This window comes from Mirounga angustirostris, unplaced genomic scaffold (assembly GCF_029215605.1).
Source record: "Mirounga angustirostris isolate CCGP_5_RB_7025 unplaced genomic scaffold, mMirAng1.0.hap1 SCAF_6, whole genome shotgun sequence".
NCBI lineage: Eukaryota > Metazoa > Chordata > Mammalia > Carnivora > Phocidae > Mirounga > Mirounga angustirostris.
In genome coordinates, this window is record NW_026991714.1 from 84026016 (window position 1) to 84046772 (window position 20757).

Genomic DNA, 20757 nt, shown 5'->3' on the forward strand with positions numbered 1-20757 from the left:
AAATAAATAAATAAATCTTTAAAAAAAAAAACCCAAAACTTCTCAAATAAACCTTCCGCCAAGCTGGTTCCTGATGTGCTCCAGGCAGTCCTCTCCACCTCTTCTGGCCTCAGCCTCATGCTAAGCTCAGAGTACTCTGCCCATGTTGAAGGCTGACATTGGCACAGCCTTTGTTAGGAGACCTTGGGTTTTGGAGAAGGGAGCAACTATATTGGTTGGAGCACATGAAGGGAAAAGGAAACAGTAAAAGAAGGAAGAACAGAGCACAAAGACTTAGAAGAAGGATGCTCTTTCTTTGTCCACCAGGAAAACGGTTTGGGGTGGTGTCGAACATCCTTTGAGCAGGTGTAGCCTCTTTGGTATCAACTTCCAAACATTACTACTTTAAAAAGTAATTGTTCCTCGATTATGTAATCTCCCAATCATTTGTGTGTTGAGCTTGAAGCGGACTGCTGTCTGGAAGGCATGCTTGTCCTGTGTTTTTTAGGAATGACAGATCAACAGAACAGCAGTTAATGACCCATTGATTGCAAGCTCCTCCAGCCAGGAGCTGCAGTCTCGTTTGGCTTGGTCTCCACAGTGCCTGCACCCGAAGCTTAGTACATTGCATTGAATTTAGACGAGTTAAACTGCAGTCCGCAATTTCAAGACAATGTGCAGGATTCAGTCAACATGATAATATTGTAAAAAATTCATACTCAGCTCCGCCCCCCCCCCCCCATGCCTTTGAATGTGGCTGCAGGGGAAGCTGAAGCTTGGAGGCTTTTTTGACACCAAAAAGAAACCAAAGCGAGGTCACTATGAATAAGGGCGTGGTTCATGAATTTTAAAAGCAGAGGTATGTTTGCAAAGCAGGGCAGGAAGTGAACCTGTGGGGCTGATGGGATGGCAGCTAAAAAGGGAGGAAAACATTTGACATTGAAGCATAGCATCAACAACCTGATCTCCAGTGTTGATGCCAGGAGACTTGCAAGATTAAACTGACATTCCTGGGTCAGTTTCTCTAAAAGCCAGGGAATGGCCTGATGTCAACCCAAAAGTTTTCCCGTGGATGTCTGAGAAAAATTGTTCTCCCCAGATGTTCCTTGATTTCATGAATGATGAAGATGCTTTCTGATTGATTGCATTGAAAAATAATGTACGAATAACGATGAAATCCGACAAGCAATTTGCTTGGCGGATGCTGCTAGCATTTCATTAGGATGAGTAGATGCGGTGGGCTAGGTGTTGCCTTAGTCAGTTTTCATTCATTTTGAAATGCTTTGTGTAATGCAGAGCACATAGCTTGTAGGTGATTTAATGTGGTGTGTGTTCTTTGCTCTGAAAAGTCTTCTGGTCTAATGATAATATTTTAACAGGACTACCAGATTCAGCTTTTACAGTTTGGTGCATAAAACCTTTTGTGCCCAGTGCAAATACAAGGTTTCCCTTCTTGTCTCCGATTTTCGTTCTCTCTCTCTTTTCTTCAAGTTCACTTTGTATGAGTAGCCCCTAAGGAGCCTCCTTAGATCAGGTTTCCAGCCCTTGTTCCTATTCCAATTCATTTGGCCTGTGATGGGGCCTGCATGTTTACAAGACTGTCCCCTCAGACTGAGCTTCCAGGGACCTCGATCTAGAAACAGAGATGCCCAGCACTCCATCAGTGGGCCTATACATTCTCGTATGCACAATGCCAACTATGCACTCAGTTCATTACCAAAACATGATAGTTAATAGCAATGTAAACTTTCCGCTTAGTTCCCTCTTATCCACCTGCCTTAGGAGCCTGGTCTTTCTTTTTCTATCCTCACTCATCCTCATCAATCTCTACCCTCTTCACCCATTCAGCTGTGTTACTTCCATTGTATCTATTTTTCTCATTTCCTAGAAACAAAAAGTAGACAAAACAACAAAACAAAGACCTCTTTTTTATCGTTCAACCATCTTCTTTTTAACCATTGGTTGTATCACCTAGGTTTTTCAGGGGCCATGCTGTCTACATCTGCTGGGTTGTATAGTGTGGGACCAAGGCTTCTTGAGTTTCTTTTTAGGGTTGGAGCACGAAGTGCCACATAAAATGTCACAATGGATTTAAAACGTTCAATGTGCTAAGCGCCAATATATTTATTAGTTAAACATGCTTGGAATCACCAATAAAATAGGGAACCAAAACATTAATATTATTGAAGATTGTTTTGGAAGTTCTGGCTCGTGTTAAGTCCTAAAGGAAAAAAAAATGTAGATTACATTATTGTGTATATGTAGAATGCACAGAAAAGTTTATTAAAATCAACTATGATCAATATGAGAATTCATAAATACCCCTAGAGACAAGGAAATTTCAAAAAGCAAGAGCATTCTAACACATCAGAAATAACCTTAGAAAATATAATGAAAACATGATCCTACTCACAATAGCAACAAAATATATAAATTGATAATGGGAATGATTTTAACAAGGAGTGTCAGAAATAAAGAAAACCACAGCAGTCTATTAAAATGTAAATGAAGTTCTGAATAAGTGGTGATAAATAGACATGACTTGATTTTGGATAGGAAGGTCGAGATTTATTAAATGCCAATTCTTTCTAATAAATTTATAGGTTTAATATCATTCAAAACAGTTCCAGAGGAATTATATTCACAACTTGGGGAAATGATTCTAAGGTTCATTTAGAAGAATAGCCATTAATAATAGTTTTTAAAAAAATCTGAAAAAGAAGAATAAGAAAGAGGAACTTAGCACTTTGAGATATAAGAGTATATTGTAAAGATTGAATAATCAGAAAAAAATTATGAGACTCATCCAAGACTAGAGGATGGGATTAGTGAATCAGTAAAACACAGAAAGGAGGCAAATTTTTATACAAATGTATTATGTGAAAATTAAATGTCACAATCAAGAATGGATTAATCAGTGTATGGTGTTGAGGTCATTGTTTAGCAGTGGGAGGGGAAAAAATAATTTTGTGTGCTGATCCCTCACCAGACACCAATGTAAGTTAAAAAGACAAAGAGCAAATGAGACTTTTCCATGTCTGATACTATGGCAGGCTGAATTATTTTAACCAAACTCTCTCCTGATTTAAACGAAAATTCTGAATAAAATACAAAAAAAAAAAATTCTTCTTAAATGTGACAAAAAACTGACAAAAAGATAAGGAATTATTAAGTCAAAGTCAAAATTTAAGTGAACAGGGAGCCAGGAGGAAGCAGAGCAAGAAGCTTCTTTTGCCTCAAGGGCGTCTGCCCAACCAGGGGATCCTGAGCCTTAGTTGTCAGCCCTCAAGCTGTGGGGCAGAGAAACTAAAGCCCAAGGCTGCCAAGGCGGGTGTGTGATGTGAGAACATGCGCTCATCAAGCTGGGGCACTGAAGCACCCACCTTCAGAGGGAGGATGAACCAGAAGAAATCTCTCCCATCCTCAGCGCCAGAGGAATGCAAGCAGACGCACCTCAGTGTTGAACATTACAACAGAATCCTTGAGATGTAGTCTGCTGCAGGTTTTCAGTCCTAGTTCTAACACCTGCATGGCACAAAAACGCTAAATTTATGAATCGAGATTGAAGTGGCCCCCACTGGAAAAACACCTCATGGCAAAACCAAACATGAATCCTCTTTAGAGGATTCTTTCCTCCTAGGTCTCCAAGTGTTCCCCAAACAAGTTTTCTAAGGAAAATGAGCAGCTCTCAATTAAAAAAAAAAAAAAAAAATTTAAACTACACAAGGAAACAAAGAACCAGTAGAAACAGGTCTTTAAGTACTTCACATACTGGAACTATCAGACACAGATTTTATTTTATTTTATTTATTTATTTTTAAAGAGTTTATTTGAAAGGACATGAGAGAGAGAGAGCATGGGGGGGGGCAGAGGGCAGAGGGAGAGGGAGAAACAGGCTCCCCGCTGAGCAAGGAGCCCAACTTGGGGCTTGATCCCAGGACCCTGAGATCATGACCTGAGCCGAAGGCAGATGCTTAGCTGACTGAGCCCCCCAGGCGCCCCCAGACACAGATTTTAAAACAACTATACCTACTGTGTTTAAAGGAATGAAAGGTAAAACTTATAGACAATAGAAAATATTAAAATGATCCAACATGTTTGAAAGAGAACCAAATAGACCTTCCTAAACAAAAAACCAGAAAATGAAGCAGTTGAAGAAAACAAAACAAAACACACACACACACACACACACACAGGAGATTAGATGCCTTTGATGAAAGAATTAGTGAACTAAAAGAAGAAAGTATCTCGGGGGTAACAATGACAGACATAAAATTAAGAAATACAAAATAAAGATGAAGACATGTGAAAGAGAGTAAGAAGATCTAACATATATCTAGTAAGAATTTCAGAAAAACAGGGGAGAGAGAGACTGGAGCATGATCAATGTCTGATGAGATCATATCTGAGAATTTACCAGATGTGATGAAAGATACTAATCTGGAGATTCAAGCATCCCAGTGAATCACATGCAGAGTAAAACACAGGAATCCACACTGGAAAAACCATAGTGAAACTGCAGACACCAAAGACGCAGACCATCTTAAAGCAGTCAAACAAAATGAACGGATTACATTCAAACGAATGACAAACAGAAAGCTCCCTTATCAAAATCAATCATAGAAGGCAGATGTTTGATGTATTTAATGTTCTGTAAAAAAAGGTAACTGCCAAGGTAGAATTCTATGCCCAGTGAAAATATCTTCAAAGGTGAGCAAAATAAGAATATTTTAGACAAGCAGAAGCTGAGAGACTCTCACTAAATGTAATGCTGAGGAATATTTTTCAGATGGTCTCAGATGGGAAGTCTAATTTGCACGAAAGTGCAAAGAGAAATTTAAACAAACATTAACTGTATAAAACCATAAGAAGAGGATAACCCACAACTTTGGATGAAAGGAGAAAGGGACCCAAGACTTAAAAATTCTTAGTAATGTCCAAGAGACAAATAAAGGTACTGATTAACTCAAGACGGTGATAAGTGAAGTATGCATGTTGGAATGTTTGGTGTAACTGCTAAAGGAATAGAAACATAGTATGTAACTTCCTTCCTGTACGGAAGGGAAAAACAGAATGATAAAAAACAGTTCTTCATCAGTAACAAAACATAACAGGACTCCTGTGTGAAACTCTGATTAAAAGTCAATTCCAGATGGGTTATAAACCTAAATACTAGATGATAAAACCTGAAAGTGCTTAGAATCATAATAAAGGAAGTTATCTTTATGATAAATCTAGGGTAGGAAAGAATTTTTTAAACAAGAAAAAATAAGGAAGTTCATTACAATTATGACCTTTGATTTAATCAAATAATACCCAAAAAGAGATTTAAAAAAATAAGCTACAGAATGGGAAACAATTTTTAAAATATGTATAGTAGATAAAGCACTAGTGTTGAGATGAATATAAAATTGTTATAAATCAATAAGAAAGCCAGATATCTCAATTAAAAATGGCCAAAAGACTTGTACATGCACTTCGGCAGGGAGAAAATAAAAATAGCCCAAACCATGAATACATATGCAAACTAATTAATAATCAGGAAACTCCACACTAAAACCACACCAAGTTACCATTTCATACTTACTAGACTGACAAAAAATGAAAAGTTCTCACAATATTAAGTGTAGAGCAAGGGAACTCTTATATACTGTTGGTGGTAGTGTAAATTAGTATATCTGTTTTGGAAACAATTTGGTATCATAAAAGTTGAAGACACACACTACAGCCAGCAATTCTACTCCTAGATATTTACCCTGGAGCAAATCTTGCACCTTTGTACCAGAATACACATATAAGATTTTTCCTCATTGCATTTATTCATAAGGGCCCTAAGCTGAAGCCATTGGAAATTGCACCAACAGTGGAATGCGTAGTATACAGCAAAAGAAGAGACCTTACCATAGCCATATGCAATGGTATGGGTGAGTCTTAGCCACGTAAATGTTGAGCAAAGGAAGCAAGACATAAACAAATATGTCTAGTCTGGTGCCATCTATTGGGTAAAAATAGGTCAACCAAATTGCTTACATTACATACATAAGGAGCAAATCATTCTTGTTTAAAGAGTAAGAAGCTTACTTTCACCACAGTCAGGATAGTTGATATGGACCCCCAAGAGGGGAAAGAAGGGTTTGTGATCAGGGAGCCACATAAGGGATTTCTTGGGTACTAGAAACACTAGATTTCTTAATCAGTTGGTAGTCACTGAGATGTTCACTTTATAATTATTTTTTAAATTGTACATATGTATTTTAAGCACTTTCTTATATGCCTGGCTCACAATTTTAAAAATGTAAAAGAAATTTTCAAAAAGTATTAAATAAAATCAAACATTTATTCAAATTCTAGAAAAGGGATAATTTTCCAGGCTTGGAATTTATAAAATGAAAAGAAATAAAACACTCACACATACACACATAGTTAGATGTGAGTACATAAAACTTTTAAACGTCTATATGCTTAAAGGCAATAAAATTAAATAATTTGGTAAAATATTCATTGCAAATTTGACAAAAGTTAAATATCTTTCTTATACCAACAACTCACAGTTTAATTTTTAAAACTCTATAAGCAAATGATATCAATATATATATTTCATTTAGGGACAAAATATTTACAAGTAACTGTGAGAATTCTATTTACCCTACTTATACAGAAAGAAATGCAAATTAAAGTTTGATGGCTTTTTTTTTTAGAGAGAGCGCATGCGCATGAGCAGGGGGGAGGGGCAGAGGGAGAGGGAGAGAATCTCAAGCAGGCCCCATGCCCAGCGCAGAGCCGGACCCAGGGCTGCATCTCACGACCCTGATATCATGACCTGAGCCGAAATCTAGAGTCAGATGCTTAACTGACTAAGCCACCCAGGTGCCCCTAGATGGCATTCTTTTTTTGTCCACTCAGTCAGCACAGGATAAATTAGTGATATTACCAACTGGGACAAGATGAGATTTCTTAGATATTGTTTATATTTGTGTAAATTATTACAATCATCTGGAAAAGCATAATTTGTCAAGAATTATAAAATTCATAACCTATAATATAAATAAATTGATTTGTCAGTTTTTCTAGAGAATGAATTTAAAATATGAAAAAAAAAGATTTAGGTGCATAAAGATCATGACTGCAGCATAATTCATCATGGTAAAAAATGGAAAATAACCTAATACCTAGAAGTCAGGGAATGCTTGCACTAAATATGGCACATTCATTTTCATTCATGAAATTAATGTTTTGAGTTTCCACTCTGGCACTGTTTGTATGTGTATATGTTTATGGCATCACAAGATGGACAATTAGTTCGTCATTAAGTGACTATTAATAAGTCTTACAATAATATACATATATATAGTGCTTACAAAAGAAAGTACAGTTGAAAAAGGTACAAAATTATATGCACAGTACGATTAGACCTTTATAAAATATGCATAGATAAACCCATATACATCATGATGACAGCTAGAACCATGCCTCAGCATTCACAGGCAAAAATACTGGCCCAGAAAGCATAAAAATGCTAATATTGTTAGTGTCAGGCTATAGTAATCACAAATGATCTACCCTTTCTTCGTGTTGTAGAGCACTACAATATTATGTTATCCTATAATGGAAACAGTAATTAATACTAAAAAATTACAGAGACCTAAATTTGCATCTTGCTCAGGTATTTTGTATTCTGATTTTTGTAACACCTAACATCATATGGTTCACTTTTAAGACTCAGGATATTTATCAAAATGAAGCAAAGATTCTAAACCTTTTGTTTAAATAAGTGATTCAACAGACTCGGAGTTATTAGCCTTCAAGCATGTGAAGGAAGAAGGCAGCACCAGTAATTCTCCTTTTGTAAAACAAAACTAAAACTAAAACCTCACACATACTTACGTCTTTTAGAAACAGAGATGTATAATATATATTAAAATCAGCAAAGTCATTTAATAAGAAAACCAAAATTACAAACTTTCACAGTTTTAAAGTCTATTTTCATAGGATGCAACCGTCTCTGAGGTCCAGGTGTTCTCAAGATTGCTTTTAAAAAATAATATTTTCACATTCGCTACCCTGTACTGCATTTAAGACACACAATTCAATGCACACGAAAAGGAGATGTTTGTAAGAATAGTACTTGTGCATTAGTAAGTACAGTATTGTTTCATGAATGAATGTGTTTATCAGAATCTGCTGCACTTCATACTTTTTGTAAAGGCACATGTATACAACATGTTTCTATGAAAAAAAAATATTTTCAGGAATAAAATTTTTGGAGTAGAATAATACCAGCTTTTTGGTGTCTGTAGGGAAAGAGGGAGCTATTTTCTTTTTATTTTGCTGATGTTACTTTTACCCATGTTAACAGAGTGGTCTGTGGTTTCATTAATTAGCACTAGCTTGAGGGGCACCTGGGTGGCTCAGTTGGTTCAGCATCTGCCTTCGGCTCAGGTCATGATCCCAGAGTCCTGGGATCGAACCCCGCATCAGGCTCCCTGCTCAGCAGGGAGTCCATTTCTCCCTCTCCCTCTGTTTCTCCCCCCGCTCCTTCTCTCTTTCTCTCTCTCTCTCTCCCCTTCTCTCTCTCAAATAAATAAATACATCTTAAAAAAAATTAACACTAGCTTGAAAAGCTCAATAATTACCATTTGCTATCACGTTTGGTGAAGAGTCTGTTCAAAACTTTGCCCATTTGCAGTTGGGAATGGGGGTGGAGAAAAATGGTTTGACTTCTTCTTATTGATTTCTAAAGTTCTTTTTTTTATATTTAAAGTTCTTTATATATTAATATAGATAAAAGTTCTTTGTTGGATATATGTTTTGCAATTATTTTTCTCAGTCCCTGGCTTGCCTTTTCATTTTATTCATTTGAAGAGCAAATGTTTAAAATTTTCATGAACTCCAATTTAATGACTTCTTCTCTTTTAAACCTCCACCTTTTGGTGTTCTATTTAAGAAAGCTTTGCCAATCCCAAGGTCACTTAAGATTTCCTCTTATGCTTTCTTTGAGAAATTCAATAGTTTAAATTAGGTTTATAATGCACATTGAGTTAAGTTTTGTATGTGACATGAAGGAAGTGTCAAGGTTTTTTTGTTGTTTCGGTCTTTTTGTAGATAGCTATCCAGTTAGTTGTTCCAGTTACTTTTGTTGAAAAAATGATCTTTTCCCTCACTTAGGGAAAAGCTGTCATTTCATCTTGGCACTTTTGTTTAAAATCCATTGACTGTATATATTCTGATCGGGGCTCTTTGTTCTCTTGATCTAAATATATTTTTGCTCCAATACCATCAATACCTGATTCCTGCAGGTTTGTAATAAGCCTTGAAATCAGATATTGTATATCTTCCAACTTAGTTCTTCCTTTTGAAAGTTGCTCTACCTTTTCTAGGTCCATTGCATTTCCAAGTAATTTTTGAACTAGCTTGCCAGTTGTACAAAAAAATCCTATTAGGATTTGATCTCCTGATCAAATCCACTGGATCTATCAGTTTGGTAAGAGTTGATTTCTTAGCAATACTGAATCTTCAAATCCATGAACATGGTATGTCTCTCCATTTATTTCTTTAGTTCCTCCCAGCAGGGTTTTGTAGTTTTCAATGTACAGGTCTTGTACATTTTTGTCAAATTTATCCCTAAGTATTTCATATTTTTTATGCTACTGTAAATGGTATTTTAAAAACTAAGTATGTAAAATAATGGTCAGCATCAGTAGCCATTGGAAAAAGCAAATTAAAGCCTTAATTAGATACCACTACAGCAAGATTTCTCAACCTCACATTATTGACATCCTGGGCCTCATAATTCTGTGGTCAGGGACTGTCCTGTGCATTGTAGCATATTTAGCTGTATCCCTGGCCTCCACCCACCAGATGCCAAGGTCACTCTCCCTCTCCCTGAAATGTAATGGTCAACAATGTCTCAAGACATTGCCAAATGTTCCTGGGGAGGTAAAATTGTCCCTGGCTGAGGACTACTATGCTACACAACCCTGGAATGGCTAAAATAAAGAATACTGACCACACCAAGATTAGGCAAGGACATGGAGTAATTGCAACTCTCACACAGTGCCAGTGAGAATGCAAAAAGTTTCCGAGGACTTTGGAAAACTGTGTGGCAGTTTCTTAAGAAGTTAAGTCTAAACCCACCATGTGTTCCAGCCATTCTACTAAAAGCATTTACAAAGAGAAATGAAAGCCCATGTCCAGAGACATGGCCATGAATATTTATAGCAGCTTTATTGGTAATCACCAGAAACTGGAAATAAATCGAATGTCTACCCACAGGTGGATGGATTAATACACCATGCTGTGTGTACACCAAGGAATATTACACAGCCATAAACAGCCATAGACTATTCATACAGACAACAACATGGATTACTATCAGAATAATTACACTGAGTGAAAGAAGCCAGAGCAAGGAAGAATACATATTCTACAATTCTATTTATATCACATTCTAGGGAATGGAATAAACCATCATTATGGTGCAGATCAGTGATTGTCTGTGGACAGAGGAGAGAAGGGGGCATAGGTTAGCAAAGATCAGGAGAGTAGACTTTGGGGTGTGATGGCTGTGCTACTTACCCTAATTATGATTTTGGATTTCATGTGGATGTTCGTATGTCAAAACTCATCACATGGTACACTTTATATATATATGCAGGGTTTTGTATGTCAGGCATACCTCCATAGAGCTGTTTAAAAATTACAATACAGAAAAGCAATTGGCAGGAAGAACATTCTAATAAATAAAGGCTGGGCAATCGTTTGTATTTACAAGGGATACTCATGACACTGACAAAAATCAATGAAATTCCTGTATGTCATCCAACTGTGAAAAAAATAACAATAATCAGAGCTCATTCTCCCTTTTGCTTTGAGAAATGTAACCCTCCCCTCCCTGGCAATTCCCCTGATGGCCCACTATTTTGCCTTTAGGCAAGGATGGTTGGTCAATTATAGATAACACTTAATTTTAAATTAGAAAATTTGGGAAAGTGTTTATCTTCCTTTTGGGTTAGCATTCAGTGATTTTTAAATGACATAAAACCACATCAGTGAAAACTAGGAAGGAAAAATTAACTTCTTTTCATAGCCTAAAGACTCAATGAGTTATAGATCTTTCCTTCGGGAAGGTCTGGCCTTTTATAAATCTTTGGAATGAAAGGAGATACCTGAATTTTGGCCATTTATTAATAGTAAATTTCTGGTGAAAACCTGTGATCACAGAAATTTTATAGATTCAGAATGAAAAAAGCCAATGATTTGCCCTACTTAAAAATCAGGGAAATTCTTACCATTTTTTAACCAAATTATTCATACCATTACTAAGGATAAATCTAGAAGTTAGTTTATCACTATATGATTTCTCCCATATTCAGTACCTGTATATGAATTGTAAGACAACTTTAGCAGATAATTGGTAAATTGACATTGAGAATATATCTCTTCACTGTATTATTATTTTTTAAAAGATTTTATAAGGCGGAGAGGAGCAGGGGGAAGAGAAGACAGAAGGACAGGGAGAGAGAGGATCTCAAACAGAGTCCCTGCTGAGTGTGGAGCGCGATGTGGGACTTGATCCCATGACCCTGAGATCACGACCTGAGCTGAAGCCAAGAGTCAGACGCTCAACCAACTGAGCCACCCAGGCGCCCCTCTTCACTGTATTATTAATTACTTTAACCAAGCGTGTTGACTTTTTCATCATATTGTTCAAGGTCATTATTATTCCATTTAAGCTGTCTTTCTGATTCCTTCCTATCACTTTGGGTGTCAATTCAGTCAGAATGCCAGCAGCATGACTTGCAAGAACACCACATTTTAATTTTAAAAACAAGAAAAGAAAAAAGGGGGAGGGAGATGTAGGGAAACAGATGTACACAGATACAATTTTCTGGCAGAGAGCATTCAAAACAATTATTTAAGAGGCATAATTCCTTTTCAATATGAGATATTGATATATTTATAATGATGGTTTCAGAGTTTTCAGGTGTGTGGTACCTTAAAATGTTCAATAATTGTGTACCACAGCAAGTTGGCCTCTGTAGAAAGAAAAAATTTGATGGTCCTTTGTGTCTCTTTTAGATCTATCAGCCAGCAGTATTGTGCTTGATTTGCACTAACAAGCCATCCTCCATATAATATTAATGCAGTATTAATAACATTCTTTGGTCTAATGTTGCTTTGTTTTCCCCCAGCCCCTGCTCACGGCTACAATTTTCTGAGATGGAAAATTTATTAGCAACTAAAATGTGAAATCTGTTCTGGTCCAAAGAAATAAGTGAATGTGTAAGAGGCTTGTATTTGGCAAACAGCCTGCATACAAGCTATGCTAAAGCCAAGTCGAGATGATTAGCACTTTACCCTCCTTTATCAGACCATGGGGTCTTGTATCTGATCTCTGTTTGTAGAGAAGAACCTTATGCTTCTCATACGTGTAGAAACTGTTTTTCTGCCGTGGGTAGCAGGTGCAGGCTAACCTTGCCCTGTGCGTCCCCCTTTCCCCACCCTTCGCCTTGTTCTCACTGATGGTCCCAGTATGTGCCACTGGGAACATACCAGGTAAGTGACACGCTGAGACAGTAGGTTATCCAGAGTCAGGATCCTGTCACCTGACTTGACCGGTGACTACAGTGTTGCTGAGAGAGACAAAGAGGAGCAGCCTTTATAGTTGGTTCTCTCTTTGCAGAAGGATATCTTAAAATCGGATCTCATTATCTGCTCGGGGGCTGCTGTTCTCTCATTTGCAGTCAGTGCCAGCACCGTGTTCCTGTCCTTGCGAGTACGTATCCTTTCGACTTTATACTCTCCCCACCTCCTTAGTTTCCCTAATAACAGAGCCCGTTGTGGAGTTCCAGGGTACTGGCAGGATAATGGAGCCAGGGGAGGAAAACAAAACTCCAGCTGAGAGGTTTAAGGAGCATATCTATGTGCTGTGAAGGGTTATGTCCAAGATGAAACTTGGTGCGCATGGCAGATTTGGTTCAAGTGCTTTATCCTTTGTTTTCCTGCACCTGGGGAGTGGTGTTGTTGGCTAGAGCAACAACACACATCCTGGGACCCGGGGGTAGTAAGACAGGCTGATGGCACACTGTGGGGAGCAGAGACTGGAGGCATTACCATGTCAGGAGTCAGACAGAGGTCCCGGAGCCAAAAGGAGCTTTGGAACTTAATTTCCAGTTAGAAAAACAAACGTGGAGAGCTCTAGATGGGATTTCTGGCTTGAAGTTTCAACAGTTACTGTCTCCTTATAAAAGTATTATATGCTTAGGCATTCCTTCCAACAAAGGAAAGTCTATTAGTTACATTTGTTATTCTCGACCTCTTCTTTTAAAAAACAATGGCAACAAAGCCAAAGGGCAGAGTTCCCTTGGCCTTTGAACTTCCTGGGGCCAGCTCTCTACCCCCCACTTAGTGGCTCGTAACCCAGGTGGGTTTCGTGTGGAAGAAACGTTCAGAAGCCTGTAACAAGAACTGGGGTTGCCTCTCTGTTCTGCTAGAGGGAAGAGGGAAAGGGCAGTGGTGTTATGGATTATTCATGGGCATCCCTCCCCTCTCCTGCGAGGCTAAACAATGAGATTTGCCCTCTTGTATCACAGCCATTTCTCAGTGTTGTGCTGTTTGCCCTGGCTGGCTCGGTGGGATTTGTGACCCATTATATGCTCCCTCAGCTCCGCAAGCACCATCCATGGATGTGGATTTCACACCCCGTTCTTAAAAACAGAGAGTATCAGCAACGGGAAGTGAGAGGTCAGTAATATATCCCTCGTTAAAAAAAAAAAAAATGATGCAGTGGTAGGCATCCTTTACACCAGAGGGTGTACACAACCAATGTGAATGTTTGAATGCGGTAGAACTATACACTCAAGAATGGTTACTATGGTAGATGTTACATTATATCTCTTTTACCACAATTAACAGAAAGGGGGAAGAGTGTACCTTGGAGTATGCAGTATTGTTCCAGAACAAGAAAGTTAAAGTGGAGAGAATTAGAACTGTGTTTTATAAAAATAGTAATTGGTTATTTAGTATTGGGGAAGATGAATTTAGATCATTCAGTCCTGAAATTTATGCTGCTCCAGCTTAAGCTGACTGGGGACCAGGAAGAAGACTTCACGGCCCTCCCATCCTCCACAAAGTGTTTTTTTGGGGGGCGGGTGCTGGGCAGGGATGTAGCAGAAACTGCTGAACCTTTAGGACCTCTGAACCCTTGAACTTTGCTTCATGGCTTTGCTCACTTAGACCTAAACCCATGCTTGATTGCCTTAGGAGTTCTCGGGGCTATTTTTGGTCATGATCATGTCATAGCCTGGTCATCCAGATAGTGTCAGAACTTCCAGATAAGAAACCTCAGGAATTTCTCTGGTAGCTCTTCCCTTGCTCTGTGATCCAGCAGATGGCGGAAGGATTGATTTATCCCCATTTTTAGACACGTTGAAGTCATCGGTCACAGTTTATAGCTATAGTTTATAACTAGCTAGTGTGAGTCATAACTTTATAGCCCATTGTAACCTCTCTGTTGTAGAGGGAGACAGTCAGTTGTCACCTGCCAGGCACAAGGGTATGTGAGTGGCACCAAGATTTGCTGACTTGCAGGAATGTACTGGACTCACCAGATTGGTCAGCAGTAACTTCAGTATATTAGTGTGACAAAGGGAAAAGGGGGCAAAATAATTTAAAAATGAAGAAACGAAAAGAATCACTTAAAACACTGTCAAGAGCATTTTGTCAAGGAACATCTCTGGGTGGGTATGAGGAGCTGCCTTAATTTAAAACAGCCAACAGGGGCGCCTGGGTGGCTCAGTTGGTTAAGCGACTGCCTTTGGCTCAGGTCATGATCCTGGAGTTCCGGGATCGAGTCCCGCATCAGGCTCCCTGCTCGGCGGGGAATCTGCTTCTCCCTCTGACCCTCCCCGCTGTCATGTACTCCCTCTCTATCTCATTCTCTCTCTCAAATAAATAAATAAATAAACAAACAAACAAAACAAAACAAAACAAAACAAAACAAAAACAGCCAACACAGGAAAATTGTAGATTGTTTACTGGAGAAATATGGCATCATGGGTCCGCTGCCCAGATAGGGTTTAGAAGGTGGAGAGGGGTCACCCTGACCGCTCTGCCCTCAGAGACTGGCTTCTCATCTGCAACACCAGCAGCTAGCTTAAGGGTCAAATTTAATATATTTGTGCTTTATATATATATATATATATATATATAATATGTAATATATATTATATTAATATGTATATATTTTAATTAATTTAATTAATATATTATTATATATGTGTGTATATATATATTAAATGCCCTGTTCAATTTCAGGTGCTACTTCAATGCAAATTATTATCAGTATTACAAAACCTGAAGGAAGACGGGCTCAGAGTGGGTGCAATGTGTAATGGTTAGCTCATGTTACAGCTCACTTGTGGAAAGAGGTGCATCCCAGATGGGTGCTTGCTGGTGGATAGGTAGGGCAACCAGAGGAAGCTGGTTTCTACGGAGCTTCTGCAAGTGTTAAGGTCACATCCCCCTTTCATTTTCTAAATCTGTAGGAAGAACTAAGTTTTGGCAAAATTACTGGAGTATTTGGGGCTTTAGTATTTTGGTGTCATTGATTTTGGGTGGAGATTTGAAGAATGAGGCTTTGCCTCAGGAGCCTGCATATCTATATCCATATCAGCTGTACCTTGATCTCTACTTAGATATTTGGATGCCCTGGGGTGAGCACAGAGAACTTGTCAAATTGAGAGAAAGAAAAATATGAGAAATGAAGCTCAGGCCAAGCTTACTGTGGCAGTTCAGAGTGTGGAATTCAGCAGTGAAAATATTGAATTCAGCATTCAGTAGTTTAGTTCAAAGCCTGTTTGTTTTGGTTTTGGTTTTTTGTTTGTTTGATTTTGTTAGTGTGGTTGTTTTCTTCCCTGCATCTAGTGGAGCCCAGTTTAAAATAGAATCATTTAGATATTTTAAACCTGCATGACCTTTTCAGTACACGATTGAAGTCCAGGTGAGTGTGAGTGTGTTTGTATGTTGATGGCTCCTCTTTGAGGGGCAAGTGACCAGGCGGTGCTGGGTCTCCATCCCATACACTGGGCTGGGAGCTCACGCCTGTTAGCACGGGCTCAAGCCCAGACTCTGTGGGTGTTTCTCCCTTGCCTGCATTAGCTGTTCATAAGCCACTTGAAATCTAGCCAAGAGTAATAGATTTGACAAATTAGGCATATAACGAAGAACAGATTGCATTTCAAAATTGTGTGCATTAGAAGGAGAATCCAAATATTTAAAATATGTTGGTATGAACTCATTGAAAAGCCATTACTCATTTCGGTATCATCTGGTCCTGAGTTTCCTTCCTCCTCTTCCTGGCATTCCGCCTTCTAGATAGTTCACTCTTTATTTCTTTTACTCCCAAGAAAACACACACAGGAAATTCAGACCAATCGTATACTTTTTAACGTGAAACTGTGCTCAAATCTCCTTTCTCATAGGATCAAAGAATATTATAACTGGAAAAGAAGAGAGAGCAGAGCAGGGCGAGTGGGTCTGTGGCATAGCAGGAGAATGCCCTAATCCCATGGCAGACATTGCTAACTGGGAACAATCCGAAAACTGGGCCCAGGGCAGACATTGAATTGGCGTGTGAGATGAGGCATATGTGCCGTCCCTGTCTTAGAGTTTATAGAATGCCATCCCACCCTTCACGTAGGAGGAAACAGAAGCCTACAGAAGTCAAGGCACATAACTTCAGTCCCAGCAAGTCTGTGGCCAGTGAGTGAGCAGAACCCAGGGTATCTTCCTCCAGTCCAGTGCTCTTTCTGCCACCCGCTCTGCTATTGGGCTAGTGGGCCAGTCGGGTGTAGTCTGGATGCGGCTCTTAGACAGCATGGTGCCACAGTCATTGTTACCCAGAAGGGCCCCATCACTGCAGTAGGCCCTGTAGAGTCCAACATGCCATAGTCGAAGGCCAACTCTACAAAGCTTTAATCCCTGGGTTGAAACAGACTCACCACAGTGAATTCTGGGCATTCTTGTGGTTTCTCCAATATACTCCATTCTCTGACTGTCCTCTCTTTGCTGTTCCCTTTGCCTGTGATACTTTTTCTCAAGCATCAGTAGACTCAGGCCAGATGATTCATCCTTCAGGTCTCTGTTTAAAAAATCAGTCCCTCCAGAAGTCCTTCCCTGACCACCTGGATCAGACTAACCTCCCCGCTGCTCCCCTGAACCTCCCTTTCCATCATATTCTCTCAAGTGAGTGTGAGCAACATGTCTGTTTGCTCGTGCTGGTCCTTCACTGCTTACTGTGGTGCTGGGCACAGAAGTGTGTTTACTGAATGGCACTTCATTTAAATATCATCTGCTTTCTATTTGCTAGAACAAATTTAAACTTGGTGTATATACTTTCTTTCGGTTTACTTTCTTCTCTGCATACCTCTGATATATAATTTTACTTGGCATATAAAATTACATGGAGATACGAAATAAAGTTTGATATAAAATTCAGACTACAACTCAAATTGAAGACTGGAAATTGAAACATGTATTTTTTAGCCAATTCAGTTCTTTACGTTGGAGACTAATATAAGTAAACTTTATCCCATCCTAGCCCCAACAAGATGTTTCACCAATATTTGAGCTAAAAGAATGAAATTCTATCACTCATAATACAGTTCAGCAGACATACGGTGATGTGGCTATAACTGACATATTAATGGGATGTGAAGTTGTTCAATCTAAGTGATTTGTGCTGAAAATAACAAGATAACAGAGTAGACAGCACTACAGATGGCACCATATTAGTCAAGTATGGAACTTTCAAGACCAAATGTTTAAAGGAGCACCTGGAGTTTTAGAAAATAAAACAAATCTATGATCCTGAATTGTGATGGTAATTCCAGACAAATGACTTCATTGATCAGCTTCTGTTATAAAAGAGTAAGAAGGTGAATCTGTTTGAAAATTTGTTTTAGCTAATGGTAATAAATACACATCTATCAATGATGACTTTGAATGTAAATGGACTAAATGCTCCAATCAAAAGACATAGGGTGACAGAATGGATTTAAAAACAAAAACAAAAAACAAGACTCATCTATAATTTGCCTGCAAGAGACTCATTTTAGACCTAAAGACACCTTTCAGATTGAAAGTGAGGGCTTGGAGAAACATCTACCATGTACGTGGATATCAAAAGAAAGCTGGGGTGGCAGTACTTCTATTGGGCAAAATAGACTTTAAGACAAAGACTAACAAGAGAGAAAGAGGGGCACTATATAATAAAAAAGGGGGCAATCCAACAAGAAGTTCTAACAATTGTAAATATTTATGCACCCAACCTAGGAGCACCCAAATACATAAAATGGTTAACAAACATAAAGGAATTAATCAGTAATAACACAGTAATAGTAGGGGACATTAACAACCTACTTATATCCATGGACAGATCATCTAAACAGAACATCAACAAGGAAACAATGGCTTTGAATGACACACTGAACCAGATGGATATATTCAGAACATTCCATCCTAAAATAGCAGAATACACATTCTTTTCAAGTGCACATGGAACATTCTTCAGAATTGATCACATATTAGCCCACAAAACTAGCCTCAACAAATTCAAGAAGATTGAAGTCATACCATGCATCTTTTCTGACCACAACATTATGAAACTAGAAGACAACCACGAGAAAAAATCTGGAAAGACCACAAATGCATGGAGGTTAAATAACATGCTACTAAACAATGAATGGGCCAGCCAAATCAAAGAAGAAATTAGGGTGCCTGGGTGGCTCAGTTGGTTGAGCGACTGCCTTCGGCTTGGGTTATGATCCTGGAGTCCCATATCGGGCTCCTTGCTCAGCAGGGGGTCTGCTTCTCCCTCTGACCCTCCCCCCTCTCATGTGCTCTCTCTCTCTCATTCTCTCTCTCAAATAAATAAATAAAATCTTTTTTTTTTTTAAAAAGAGGAAATTAAAAAGTACATGGAAACAAATGAAAATGAAAACACAATTTGTGGTCCAAAACCTCTAGCATGCAACGAAAGCAGTTCTAAGAGGGAAGTTTATAGCAATACAGGCCTACCTTAGGAAGCAAAAAAATCTCAAATAAACAATCTAACCTTACACCTGAAGTGGCTAGAAAAAGGACAACAAACAAAACCTAAAACCAGCAGACGGAAGGAAATAATAAAGAATAGAGCAGAAATAAATGCTATAGAAACTAGAGAAACAATAGAACAGATCAATGAAACCAAGAGCTGGTTCTTTGAAAAAATCAATAAAATTTATAAACCTCTAGCCAGACTTAGAGAAAAAAAAAGAGAAAGGACTCAAAATCACAAATGAGAGAGGAGTAATAACAAACAACACCACAGAAATACAAATAATTATAAGAGACTATTATGAAAAAGTATATGCCAACAAAATGGACAACCTAGAAGAAATAAATAAATTCCTACAAACATATAACCTACCAAAATTGAAACAGGAAGAAATAGAATTTGAACAGACTGATAAGCAAAGAAATTAAATCAGTAATCAAAAAACTCCCAACAAACAAAAGTCCAGCACCAGATGGCTTCACAGGCAAATTCTACCAAACATTTAAAGAAGAGTTAATAACCATTCTTTTTAAACTATTTCTAAAAATAGAAAAGAAAGGAAAACTCCCAAATTCATTCTATGAGGCCAGCATTGCCTTGATACCAAATCAGATAAAGACACCACTAAAAAAGAGAACTACAGGCCAGTATCCCTGATGAACATAGATGTAAAAATGCTCAACAAAATACTAGCAAACCAAATTCAACAATACATTTTAAAAAATCATTCACCATGGTTAAGTGGGATTTATTCCAGGGTGGTTCAATATTTACAAATCAATCAGTGTGATACATCACATGAATAAGAGAAAGGATAAGAACCATACAATCATTTCAATAGATGCAGAAAAAGCATTTGACAAAGTACAACATCCATGCATCACAAAAATCCTCAATGAAGTAAGTTTAGAGGGAACAGAGCTCAAGATAATAAAGACCATCTATGAAAAATCCACAGCTAATATCATCCTTAATGGAACTGACAGTTTTTCCCCTAAGGTCAGGAACAAGACAAGGATGTCCACTCTCACCACTTTTATTTAACATAGTACTGGAAGTCCTAGCCACAGCAATCAGATACAAAGAAATAAAAGGCACCTAAATCAGTAAGGAAGAAGTATAACTTTCACTCTGCAGATGACATGATGCTATATACATAAAACTGGAAAGACTCCACCAAAAAACTGCTAGAACTGACAAACTAATTCAGTAAAGTTGCAATTATACAAAATCAGTGTACAGAAATTTGTTGCATTTCTATACACTAATAATGAAGCAGCAGAAAGAGAAACTAAAAAAAAAAAAAAAAATCCCATTTACAATTGCACCAAAAGTAAAAAGATACCTAGAAATAAACCTAATCAAACAGGTGAAAGACCAATGCTCTGAAAGCTATATAACACTGATGAAAGAAATTCAAGAGGACAGAAAGAAATGGAAAGATGTTCCATGCTCATGGATTGGGGGAACAAATATTATTAAAATGTCTATACTACACAAAGCATTCTACACATTTAATGCAATCCCTATCAAAATAGCACCAGCATTTTTCAAGAATTGTAACAAACAATCCTAAAAATTTTTTTAAAATTTTATTTATTTATTTGAGAGAGAGAGAGACAAAGCATGAGCAAGCTGGGGGAGGGGCAGAGGGGAAGGGAAAGGGACAGGGAGAGAGAATC

At 38.1% G+C, this 20757-nt stretch overlaps 1 protein-coding gene across 4 annotated transcripts in view; it reads left to right on the plus strand.

Annotated features, from left to right (window-relative positions):
- PCNX2 (pecanex 2) overlaps positions 1–20757 on the plus strand; it is a 306833-nt gene that overhangs the window by 140407 nt on the left and 145669 nt on the right. For 3 of the 4 annotated variants that reach the window (XM_064594619.1, XM_045877819.3, XM_064594620.1), the window contains 2 exons: positions 12662–12754; positions 13572–13722. In XM_064594619.1, coding sequence (XP_064450689.1) covers positions 12662–12754; positions 13572–13722 — 244 coding nt within the window. The remainder of the gene's footprint in view (positions 1–12661; positions 12755–13571; positions 13723–20757) is intronic. The other variant, XM_064594618.1, reaches the window with a different exon arrangement.